Here is a 12,490-nt window from a genome sequence, read left to right as displayed (position 1 = left end):
TCCCAGAGTCCCCCCAAGACTAGCACTGGCCATTAAAGTCCAGATCTCCTACACACCACCAAACGACGATAAAATGCCTATGATACTGCACTGCAGTATAGAAAGAGAGGGACCACCCAAGAATGCAAGGAGAGGGAGGTAGAGCGAGAAAGAGGGATGGACAGACAGAGGGAGAGGATAGAAGTTAAAGGAAAGGATGGTGGGAGAGCATGTTGGGAAAATTTAAAGGAAGGAGGACAGAGCAGCGGCGGGGCATGATGGGAAGGATTAAAAGTGAGACTGCAGCCTCATGATGAAACAGAAGGGAAATGTGAAGAACAGAGTGAGAACACCGACTCCTCTCAGTCTCTTCCCAGAAACCTGCTTCATTATTGTGCATCCTTTACCTGTAGATGGGAGGGGCTCCGTGCACCTGACAGTCCTCTCACTGACAAACCACACCACCTACAAACTTTGTTGAAACGCTGCTGTTATGGTACATGCTTTAATTTTGATTTTTGTGCCAGAATAGCTGCCCTACCTGACAGGTCACAATATTTACACTTAAATAGGTGACCTTGAGAGATTTATTTGCTAATGTAACGTTTCTCGTGCTGCGTAGCGAGGAGACAGACACAATCGCTGAGAAGAGCGAGATTTATTAAAGGAGTTACCACACTCATCGTCGCTTAGCCAGTCCGGGTCGATAACGGGAGGGCAGTCCGAGTAACAGGCGAATACGGGCATGACAATGACAAGGGATACGAGAACAGACAAGGAATCAAAAACCAACAACACACCACGGTCAGGTACACAGATCAACAGCAGACTGTCAAACAACCAAATCAAACAAAATACCAGACAAAGGACAAGGGAGACTCAGGGGCTTAAATACAATGACATTAAACAAGGGGCAGGTGACGGTAATGACAAGGGGCGTGGGAACTAACGAGGTAATCACAGAGACAAACAAGCGGGGCGGGGTAAACAGGTACGGAACACAGACACGAGGGGTTCGGAGTGACAGCTAACGGAGGGGGACACGGTCATACGTGACAGCTAATGTGAAGAAACAGCCAAGCCTTGCCTAGTAACAGTTAGACTTCAGAAATGTTACTTCAGAAAAATTGCATGTTTTTATTAAAAAAAATAATTTCAGGAATGCTGTTTTTTTATTCTTGGGAGTAATTATATGCTTCATTGTGTTTATAGTACAATACAGTAATACAGTGTATTGTGTATATGATATTAATTGTGTTATTCTCATCAAGTATTACATAGTCAATAAGAATGAACAGCAATCAGCTGTCAAAGACAATAGCCCCCTCAGAGTGAAAGCACTGCAGGAAGATCAATACTGAGAAAAGACATGTTTCTATCTCTCCACACACACACACACACACACACAAACACACACACACACACACACACACACACACACACACACACACACACACACACACACACACACACAAAACAAACAAAAAGACAGACACACACAATCATGTTCAGCACATTCAATCAACAATGTCTCACATCCTCTGGGCTTTTTAAACCCCATGCCTCCTACCTGCAAGTGTATGACAGCGAAAGCCCTAGTGAGAAAAGCATTCATTGCTAAATACATTTTCCTCTAATAGGACAACATTGACCTGCGGCATTGATTGCATGTTTGTTTGGGTGAGCGAAGTCCTCTGGGTGGGAGGGAAGGTGTTTCCTCTCCTATTGCTCACGCATCATCCGACCCCAGTCCAGTCTTCCTTCTCTCACGCAGACATGAGCAGCCCATCCACATGAAAATGCCTGTGAGAGACACAAACAGCCTATAACTGAGTTACCCCACTCATTGGCCCCTCCCCCTTGTCCTTCCCCCGCTACTCTGGCCCCTCCCCCGGTCCTTCCCCTGCTACTCTGTCCCCTCCCCCTGGTCCTTTCCCCGCTACTCTGGCCCCTCCCCCTGGCCCTTCCCCCGCTACTCTGGCCCCTCCCCCTGGCCCTTCCCCTGCTACTCTGGCCCCTCACTCTGGCCCTTCTCCCGCTACTCTGGCCCCTCCCCCTGGCCCTTCCCCTGCTACTCTGGCCCCTCCCCCTGGCCCTTTCCCCGCTACTCTGGCCCCTCCCCCTGGCCCTTCCCCTGCTACTCTGGCCCCTCCCTCTGGCCCTTCCCCCGTACTCTGAACCGCCTCCTGTTGGAGGTCTAGAACAACCATAAAACATGCACTGTGTCTTTCTCAATCTATGCATTTTTATGAAGAAGAAAAAAAAATCCAAAAAAACATCTTTCTTGGATTTTCTTTCAATTTCTCATTTTCTTTTTCTTGTCAGTCTGTAATAAGTGCAAGTCTAAAAGAAAACTATCTGTACTTTAGGCAGACGGTATCTAGGCCACCAAATCTTGGCTGTGGACTGGGTCAACACGGACGTGTGTGCCGACTTTCAGTTCAGTTTGCACAGGAAGATGCAGCGTGAAAGGGTTAACCCATCTCCATCTGAAGAGCACAGCTTAGCATGTTTCTTTCCTTCCTTCCCCTGCTGGGATCTCACTCTCTGGGCCCAGGCAGAGGAACTGGGTCAAACCTTTCTCCCTCGTGCGTCTCACGTGGTAAACACATGAGCGCAGGCCAGCAGACAAGATCTGCACATAACCCTCTCACTGCTGTGATCCACGTCAGCAAAGACGTCAACCTCCAAGAGCCCCCGTACAGTCCATAAACAGAGCCCCATCGCAAAACACAGCAATAAAGAGAAAAGCACGCTTGGCCCGCTGGCTGAGATGACCCCTCCACCCGCTGGCTGAGACGACCCCTCCACCCGCTGGCTGAGATGACCCCTCCACCCGCTGGCTGAGATGACCCCTCCACCCGCTGGCTGAGACGACCCCTCCACCCGCTGGCTGAGATGACCCCTCCACCCGCTGGCTGAGACGACCCCTCCACCCGCTGGCTGAGATGACCCCTCCACCCGCTGGCTGAGATGACCCCTCCACCCGCTGGCTGAGATGACCCCTCCACCCGCTGGCTGAGACGACCCCTCCACCCGCTGGCTGAGACGACCCCTCCACCCGCTGGCTGAGACGACCCCTCCACCCGCTGGCTGAGACGACCCCTCCACCCACTGGCTGAGACCCCTCCACCCGCTCGGCCGAACACGCCGCTGCTTTGTAATGTGTTCTGATAGACTGGAACTTGTGGCCATGATGTCGTCAGCATGATGGACATGCTACTGAAAAGATAGCAACATTACCATGTTGATGTGAAGCGTTTACAGATTTATGCTCGTGTATATGACTGCAGCACCATGACACTGACTATCAAGACACAGGTGTTGAGTGGAGGCAGTAAGGTGTAGTAACACACTTGGTGTTGAGTAGAGGCAGTAAGGTGTAGTAACACACTGCTTGGTGTTGAGTAGAGTGATGAGGAACTTGGGGACCCATTAGCATGTATGCATGCTGCTAAAATGGAGTTGACATTCAAATACTCCCAAAATCTTATTTACAATTTTTATTTTTGTATTTTTTTTATATTTTTGTAAATTAATATTTGTATTAATTTTCTATTAATGTGATGTCTGTCTGTCTGACCTCAGGTTGCGATGTCTGGTGAAACAGCTGGAGCGCGGCGAGGCTTCTGTGGTCGACCTAAAAAAAAACCTGGAGTATGCAGCGTCGGTCCTGGAGTCGGTGTATATCGAGGAGACACGGTAATGGGGCTTATGAAGGGACTCGTGTGCCATTCACTTACCATAAGAGTTTAAATGTAATGGTCTTGCAACATCTACATTTATCTACATCGGTGCTAACCATTTATTTAATTGTCAGCTCTCCTCTCTCTCTTCCTGCTATTGTGGAAACATGCAGATTGTGTGCCAGAAGCAATGAAAGTTCTGAGCAATCATACCACAAACCTTTAGATATTTTCTCAGTTTTGCTTATGTGAATTCCCCTACTTGAAGTGCGTGTCTAGTTATGATCTTGTCTCAAACAGCTTTAGATGTGATTTAAAGCGACATGGATTGCCTCGTTGTTACTCTGAGGCACCGTTATCCTCCTTTTGTGTGTTTGCCTGCAGGCGGCTGGTGGACACGGAGGATGAGCTCAGTGACATCCAGTCCGACTCGGTGCCGTCGGAGGTGCGTGATTGGCTGGCCTCCACCTTCACGCGTCAGATGGGTCTGATGCTTCGCCGCTCCGAGGAGAAGCCACGCTTCCGCAGCATCGTGCACGCCGTGCAGGCTGGGATATTCGTGGAGAGGTGTGTGTGTGTGTGTGTGTGTGTGTGTGTGTGTGTGTGTGTGTGTGTGTGTGTGTGTGTGTGTGTGTGTGTGTGTGTGTGCGGTGGAAGCGCTCTGTGACGCGCAGACAGCATGAGCAGGTCTTCAGAGTGTTTGATGTAGTAGCCATTACACTGCAGCATGAGATTTACTGATTTACACCCACTGCTGGAAGGGATGCAGAGAGGTCCACTCGTATCCTGCTGCAACCTTACGTGTTTTTCCCTCCTGCTCCCTCTCTCCCTCTCACCCTCTCTCCCTCTCTCCCTCTCTCCCTCTCTCCCTCTCTCCCTCTGTCCTTCTCTCCCTCTCCATAAACACAAAACATTCTGCCTAATGTGAGATCGTTCTCCCTCTCTCCAACAGGATGTACCGCAGGACGTCCAACATGGTGGGATTAAGCTATCCACCCAACGTGATCACTGTGCTCAAGGTCAGGGTCTTGGGCCAATATATCAGCCATTTAAATAGTAGGAATCTCCTCCCCTATACCTACATAATAAGCAATATACACAAACTATTACTTCTACAATATTCTCACCACTCACTTTATTTAATAACTTACACCTACCTGGTCTACCTATCTTGATTTAACAGTGTAAATTTATAGACTGTAGTCCATTTGTTACCATTTGGTGTAACAGATTCATATATTCATTCTTTGTTACTGGTTAGTTTGATGACCAGTGCCGACCTGGTATGTTGGTGGCAGACTGTCAATACAGCAATGACACTGTTATGATGGTGGGTGTTGTATGGGTGTGTCAGCTGTTGACATCTGTTCAAGTGTTGGTTTAACAATTCTCTAAAAATGGTCTTCCACCCAAACAATTCCTCAATAGTGTTATGAAGAGACGGACTGAGGATGGATTTGACAAACTCTGACTAGTCGACTATAGTCTCCAACTGTGAACATACAGCTGGAAAGGTTTCTGTATTTAAAGATGTTTCTACTAATAAATGTTTCTAATAAAATCAGTGGTGTATGCATGCAGGTTTCTAAGCAATTTGTGCAGGGCCCTGTCTCTGTGTGAAATAGCTGCTCACACAGGAAGTATATACATCAGACTTGGCTGCACAAACAGACAAGTTTAATCAAGCTGAAGTGACGAATCGATCTTTCCCTTCACCACCTGGATAATATAAAATATCCACAACAAGACACATGGCCAGGAGAGTTATGACTCCATGACATTATGACTGACACTACACCACATGCTCTCTACACAGCCTTCAGGCTCAACGAATATTCAGAATCATCTCCCTGGTCATGACCAGTGAAGATGTGTCCATGATGTGGTCAGGGGTTGGACGGGAGTCTTTTGGGCAGTTACGCCCTCCTTACTCTGACTGCTAGACTGTGTTTTGTAGACCTCAGCGAGAGAGCTTATCTGCAGCTGGTAGACTGGCCCACTCTCTCTTAGACCTCCAGAGCCCCAGAAACCTCTCGTCTCTGACAAAGACTGAGCGTAGGAGAAAACTTCCAATTTTGAAATTTAAATCTTTAATGTGCTATAATTCTGATGTTCACTGTTACCAGCCCTGTCAAAACTATATACGGAACTTTTATTTCAGAGCACGGGAGAAAATGAGAGGGAGGGAAAGGAGAGGTTCAATAAACTAGCCACAGGCATCTGTGGTGGAGCACAGTTCTCACGCGTTATGACTGGAATTCATTTACCCAGTACAGCAGCTCCTACAGGGCTTTCGCAGTACGTTCACGTAGGACTGCTGACTCTCTTCCTCCTCTTCCAAAGTCTTGATCGTAATGGCAATCGGCTATTCAGCGAATACATAACGGCCAGACACATATATGTGAATGTGTGTGAATGTGCTGATGCTATAAAACACACCATGTAGCATTGCAATAAAGACGTCACACAAACACAAATATAAGAACATGACCTCTTGGATTTATTACTTTTTCACTATCAAACTTCTAATATTTTTGTTCCCTGAATGTGGTGTCAGCAAAGAGCAGATATAATTTTATAATATAATAAAAGATTTTAGCAGATGAGCTTGTCTTTTTAGATTTGTTATAAACTGACTGTTCGTTTTTTTTCAGCATGTGGATACCTGGTCATTTGATGTTTTTGCGCTAAATCATTCAAGTGGAGATCACGCACTGAAATTTATATTTTATGAGCTTCTTACCAGATATGACTTAATCAGTCGCTTCAAGGTAAGCTGCTGACTATTTTTTAATCTATATTGCATGTGTTTGACACGTGTGTGGAGATTCTGTACATCACTTTAAGAACTCTGAAGATAAGGTAGACATTGATTTCTGGGGCTCTGCATTACAACCTGTTGGGTTCATCACAAACATAGTTGGATATTTTATCATTCTTATGCCAAGCCAGAAATGTGGCAATCAGACTTTGACAGTAACTGTCACACTTCTAAATGGTTTTTCCCTCGGTACTGTTTTAAACTCCCATCAGATACCCGTCTCTGCCCTGGTGTCATTTGTCGAGGCTTTGGAGGTCGGCTACAGTAAACACAAAAACCCCTACCATAACCTCATCCACGCAGCGGACGTCACTCAGACAGTACACTACCTTCTGCTCAAGACTGGCATGGTGGTGAGAACAGCCAAGGCCTGTGTGTGTGTACATACACGAGCGTGGGCGCACGCATTCATGCGTATGTGAGCATGTCCGTGTGTGTGTGTGTGTGTGTGTGTGTGTGTGCACATAAGGTTGAAGTCCATGCCATTTTTCCGTTCTGACATTGCAGAGCTGCTGGGTGTGCAGGTGTGCAGGACAGAGCTCTATCGCCTGCACTCCGACCCCATGCTGCTCAGGAGGATATTGATTGAGAGCTAATCTCCCCAGACTGACCAAACGGAGCCTGGCACTGTTAAAGTCATTAACCCCACACTGATGTGTGTTGCCATCAAATGGACATGTTGATGCACGATAGTGATGCATTGAGTATAATATCATTTTCTTCAGTTTATATAAGAAGATTATGATGGTTGTGGTTAAACCTGTGAATCTGGAGGAGGGCAGAACGGAGAAATATATGACTGGAAACTGATTCACATGAATGAACACAATACTGTTGATTCTTTTACTGAATATTGTTGACTTTTTTTTACTGCTGATTATTTTGGAAATAAATGTCTTTGTTTCAGTTTACTAAAGCAGAGTCCCACTGCAACAGAGTTTACTGTAATTTTCAATTTAATCGAAAGCTAACTGGAAAAGTTCAATTGAATCAAATGCCACAATAATGCAAAAGAGAAGAGACGCATGTCTGAGCCCCACAGCTGTGATTCTGGGACGCTTGGTATTCCACAGATGTGTTTTTGATGCAAAATTATATGGAGCCTGTAAGTCTTTCTCTTCTTCTCTTGCAGCACTGGCTTACAGAGTTAGAAATCTTCGCTATGATATTTGCAGCAGCAGTACATGATTTTGAACACACTGGGACCACTAACAACTTCCATATACAAACCAGGTATAAAATTACATTTGTGTTGCTGCTAAGGACAGAATTCATCCTTTGCCCTAATTTCATTTCCTTCCTTCTTTGCCCTAATATATGAATATATGAAGAACATCTACTGTTATGTTTCGTGCGTTTTATTAGATCAGACGCAGCCATACTGTACAATGACCGCTCAGTGCAAGAGAATCATCATGTGAGTGCCGCTTATCGACTGTTGCAAGACGATGATGAGATGAACATTCTCTATAATTTATCTAAAGATGACTGGAGGTGAGGAGACACACTCGCATGCTACAATTTCATAAGCAGTGATGAGAGAAACTATAAGACATTCCTTGTTCTGCTTCCAGAGAGTTGCGGACCCTGGTTGTGGAGATGGTTCTGGCCACAGATATGTCCTGTCACTTCCAGCAGATCAAGGCCATGAAGAATTTCCTCCAGCAACCTGAAGCGTGAGTGTGTATCTCTGTCACGGAGACGTTATAACTAAGTTCATGTGATGATGAGTGCCGTATCCAGCCGCATTATGATCCGTGTCGGTCGTCTCCTGTAGGATCGACAAACCAAAAGCTTTATCCCTCTTACTCCACACCGCTGACATCAGCCACCCTGCTAAAAGGTGGGATCTGCACAACCGGTGGACCACGTCTCTGCTGGAGGAGTTCTTCAGGCAGGTCAGTGTCTGGCTGCCCTCCTTCATTCTACCACACCAGAGAAACGGCCCCTGTCCCGCAAACGGCTGCGTGACAGGACAGGACAGTGCTGATTGAAGACCGAGCCAGGGCCTGGCAGGTTTGGGATCGTTCCTGTCGGGTTCCTGCAGCTGCTCGGGTTCCTGCAGTTCTCGCAGGTTTCTCCACACTTCGCAGACACCAGTACAGCAGATGAACTGGTCAACATACCTTCTCGTTCCTATTCAATCACAATCCAACCCCAGTGGGAACTCATCGTGCTCTTTTGACGAGCTACTCCAATCAACCCACTTCCAGGAATTTTAGTGATGCCAGATCCGCCAGTAATGAAGAGGCTGAATAAAACTGCCTCTGCTCTAAGAACAGTATGTAGAGTTTTATGGTGTAGAGAGACAGAGTCATCAGTTGGCTTGACAGTTCAATATTTTACCAGAGGGCACTGGTAGCTGGGTACACCTACAGAATCATACCCGCTAGAACCCAAGCTGAGAGCTGCATGAAACTACATTTGCACACGGAAAATGTGTATGTGTATGTGTATCAGTATGTGTATTGGACTCCCAGAGGAATAAATATACTGTCTCAGACTGTCCCAACAACCCAGAATGCACTGCAGGTTCCACAGCACACTTAACATCAGGAGATAATTTCCCCTGAACTCAGTTTTCAGCCAGATCAAACTGGATCTGACTGTAGATGGATGCACGACTCTAGAGCTGGATATTTATGATACTTCAACAAATGAATGAACATCTCATCTGCTGAAATGAAAAAACAGATGGGGGGAAAAAGCCTTTTGTTCATGCTGCTCTTCACGGGAGTGCAAACATTAAAGTTGATTCACCGACGTTCTAAGGCAAAATCTAATCAGTGCAATCCCAGGTACAGTACCACTAATCATATTAATAGAAATGTCAGCAGCAGTGAACTAAACTGCTAAACAAATCATTTTTACCATGAACCAATTTATCTCTCAAACTTGCCAACTTAATGCCATTACGCTGAAGGTCGGTCTGCAGGAGAGAACCGGCAACTCAATCCTATCCAAGAAATTAGGGTCCATTTGTTCAGCCATCAGCTTGGGAGACTGCAGAATCCTTACCTTTCAGACACAGGGCATTGAAGTATTAACAATTTATTTATTTATTGCTTTATTGCTTTTCAGGAATCACAAAATAATTTGCAAATGAAGCTGGCACATTTGCAAGCAGAAAAAGGCATTTATGTATGCATAGAAAATGCTGAATGCTAGTAAATTAAGCATGAAGCATATAAACAATTAAGCATATATACAACTTGCCCTCTGATATAAAAAAAAAACTAACTAGAAAACTGTCAATTCATTTTTTTTCTCTGTTTACCTGTGTAAAAGTTAATTTGGTTATTTATAATTTGTTTTAAGATGACATTACACGTTTTTCCACCCTGAATCTTGCACAGTCTAACATTAAATGTAACATTCTGCATGTTTTTTCCCCCATGTGTAACAGGCAATGTATCAGACAGTTAAAAGAAATATACTTCCAATTACAAGTATAAATACACTGAATTAGTAGAGCTTGTTGTATGCTTGTTTACAACAAGCTCTACCCATTTGTTCACATGTCCTAATTAAGATCTAATTACATTCTTGCTGAAATGACTCCACAGTGACAGCATGAAGGGTGTGTGTTTCAGGGGGATAAAGAAGCAGATCTGGGTTTGGTCTTCTCGCCCCTCTGTGACCGCAAGTCCACCATGGTGGCCCAGTCTCAGATCGGTGAGTCACGCAATCTGCCGTGATCGTCCAGCCTGAGGTCTGTTCCTGAGGTCTCACCCCCCCCCCCCCCCCCCCCCCCTCCACCCCTACCCCACCAGGCTTCATCGACTTCATTGTGGAACCCACGTTCAGCGTCCTCACGGACATGACGGAGAAGATCGTGACGCCGCTCATCGACGAGGCGTCCCGCTCGGGCTTGGCGAGCTTCCGGCGCTCCAGGTGAGCGTTTGACCGCGTGGGCAGAGCAGGTGTGTGGCAGCCTGGGCCTGTCTGGGCCAGCCTGTGTGTGAACACCTTAATCATTCAAACACCACGTCCACTGACCCAGTGGGCACAGTGGCCTGGAGCAGAGAGGTAGACGTTTTTAAGCGCGGTGTGGTTTATTTGTGTGACCATAACAGAGAGCTCTTTGGAGTATCTACCGCAGAGATAAAAAAGTTGGCAGGTACGGAGACTCATGATTGTGAGCTGGGCACTGGCTGTAGCAGCTGAACTGAATAGTTATACATAATGGAGGATGTTTGTGTGTTTGCTTGGGTTTATACGGGTGGCTCAATTTTCACCACCCCTAAACACACACACACACACACACACACACACACACACACACACGCACACAAACGTGCCTCCTTTCTGAGTTACATTTCCATGCACTTTCACATGTGCATTTACACACATGCACGACTAATGAAAAGCTGTCCATGCAGAAACTCCGAAATTAAATCAGTGTGCAGCGTTCTGTAGATACTGACCTCTGCAAGCTCCTTTGTCTCTTCATGTTTTCTTCTGTTTAGCTGCACCTGATCCAGGTTCTTGTTGGTAGCACGGTCTAAGGGCCCGGACCCTTCTACTATCCCAGGACCATTTTGATCTCTTCCAACAGTTCTGAAGCTGATGTGTCTGGGTTGATTTAGTGCACGTCTGTCTGACGGCGCCGGTGTGTTTCCACAGCCTCAACAACATTCCGACAGATGGCAAACGCGTCAACGTGAAGAGCTCAGGCTCGGAGGGCAGCAGTTCCCTCAACTGCTCCATCCTCACCGTCGACTTCAAGAGCTTCAAGGCCACATGGAACGACGAGGTGCAGAAGAACAGGGAGACGTGGAGAACTCAGGCAACTAAAGGTGACCTTCATCCCTGGCCAGTGGGCTCACACAACACCTTCCCTCATAGATATCGAGATGTTTTAGTTGAATGTTTGATATGACTTTATGGTTTTAGCAAAGTAGTTTTTTTTTGTCCTCTCCTGTACATCTAGAGGAGAAAGTCAAGCAGGAGACAGAGGAGAAGGCCAAAGAGGAAGGAGCTGAGGGGAAGCAAGATGAGGTCAAGGGTCACGTGGACACACGTGAGGACGCAGACACGCCACAGGACAAAGACAAAAACGAGAAAGGTCCGAGTGACAAATCTCAAGGCAAAGAGACAAAAGCTGCGACATCCACAGACCAAGAAAAAACCGGCAGAGAGAGAGACACAAAACCGCAACGGGCAGACATCACCAGGGCCAAGGTGAAGAGGAAGGAGCCTGCAGAACAGCCCAAAGAAGAGCAGGGCAACAAGGACCCGGGGGGGGCAGACGGGGGTGAAGCGGAGCACGCTGACGAAGGGGCGGATGCAAAAGAGGTCGACGCCAACGACGACAACAAACAAATACGAAACGGTACGTTTAGAAACTTTCGGTAGTTACGTATCTTCTCTGATCTGATCTGAACCTCTTCTTGGTGTTTCTCAGGGTCAGATCTAGAGAGAATATTGACTCCTGCTCCTACACACCAACACAGGTTAATGCACTAACGTCATTTTTGACTAACACTACTGCCACTTATCACATCTTTGGTGATCAGGCTTCCTAACATAGTGAAATACTGCAGGATGCTGCTGGTTCACCCTTTGTAGAGTCAAAGGTGTTCTGCAGCGCGTTGAGGTAGAAATGGCAGTCTGCTTGCAAGGTTAATGAAAGTTATCACAGGCACAGTGTACGTAATTTGTCCTGTAGTGATCTGTGTCTTATCTGAATGTCAGGGGAGGTGGCAGAGACGCTGGACACACCTGACAGTGACGACAATGACACAAAGAGCCCAGACGGTAACACTAGCACTTACCCCCCCACCCCCACCCCCAGCCATGAGTCAACATCACACATGTTCTTCACAAACATCCAGCCAGCAAATCTTTTACACATCTTAGTCACGGAAGCCACTGATCAAAGCAAACAGATGAAGGTTCTTCTTGCTTTGTCATGGTGGGGAAACCTGTGCGATGTTACTAGAAATGTTCATCTGGCTCATTCCTGCTTCATCCTCACGTTTGAAGGGTCTGCAAAAGTTCA

The 12,490-nt window shown here is 46.4% G+C and overlaps 1 protein-coding gene across 6 annotated transcripts in view; it reads left to right on the top strand.

Moving 5' to 3' along the window:
* pde1ca (phosphodiesterase 1C, calmodulin-dependent a) overlaps positions 1 to 12,490 on the top strand; it is a 68,615-nt gene that overhangs the window by 51,139 nt on the left and 4,986 nt on the right. For 3 of the 6 annotated variants that reach the window (XM_076971864.1, XM_076971869.1, XM_076971866.1), the window contains 14 exons: positions 3,568 to 3,681; positions 4,050 to 4,232; positions 4,618 to 4,684; positions 6,320 to 6,436; positions 6,699 to 6,839; positions 7,619 to 7,719; positions 7,852 to 7,980; positions 8,061 to 8,162; positions 8,264 to 8,384; positions 10,080 to 10,161; positions 10,260 to 10,380; positions 11,113 to 11,285; positions 11,420 to 11,821; positions 12,184 to 12,246. In XM_076971864.1, coding sequence (XP_076827979.1) covers positions 3,568 to 3,681; positions 4,050 to 4,232; positions 4,618 to 4,684; positions 6,320 to 6,436; positions 6,699 to 6,839; positions 7,619 to 7,719; positions 7,852 to 7,980; positions 8,061 to 8,162; positions 8,264 to 8,384; positions 10,080 to 10,161; positions 10,260 to 10,380; positions 11,113 to 11,285; positions 11,420 to 11,821; positions 12,184 to 12,246 — 1,916 coding nt within the window. Of the gene's footprint in view, positions 1 to 3,567; positions 3,682 to 4,049; positions 4,233 to 4,617; positions 4,685 to 6,319; positions 6,437 to 6,698; positions 6,840 to 7,618; positions 7,720 to 7,851; positions 7,981 to 8,060; positions 8,163 to 8,263; positions 8,385 to 10,079; positions 10,162 to 10,259; positions 10,381 to 11,112; positions 11,286 to 11,419; positions 11,822 to 11,893; positions 11,943 to 12,183; positions 12,247 to 12,490 lie in introns of all 6 variants that reach the window. The other 3 variants (XM_076971868.1, XM_076971867.1, XM_076971865.1) reach the window with 2 other exon arrangements.

This window comes from Brachyhypopomus gauderio, chromosome 13 (assembly GCF_052324685.1).
Source record: "Brachyhypopomus gauderio isolate BG-103 chromosome 13, BGAUD_0.2, whole genome shotgun sequence".
Classification (NCBI taxonomy): Eukaryota; Metazoa; Chordata; class Actinopteri; order Gymnotiformes; family Hypopomidae; genus Brachyhypopomus; species Brachyhypopomus gauderio.
Note: the sequence above shows the minus strand (reverse complement) of the source record. Positions and strands in the feature narration are given on the sequence as shown.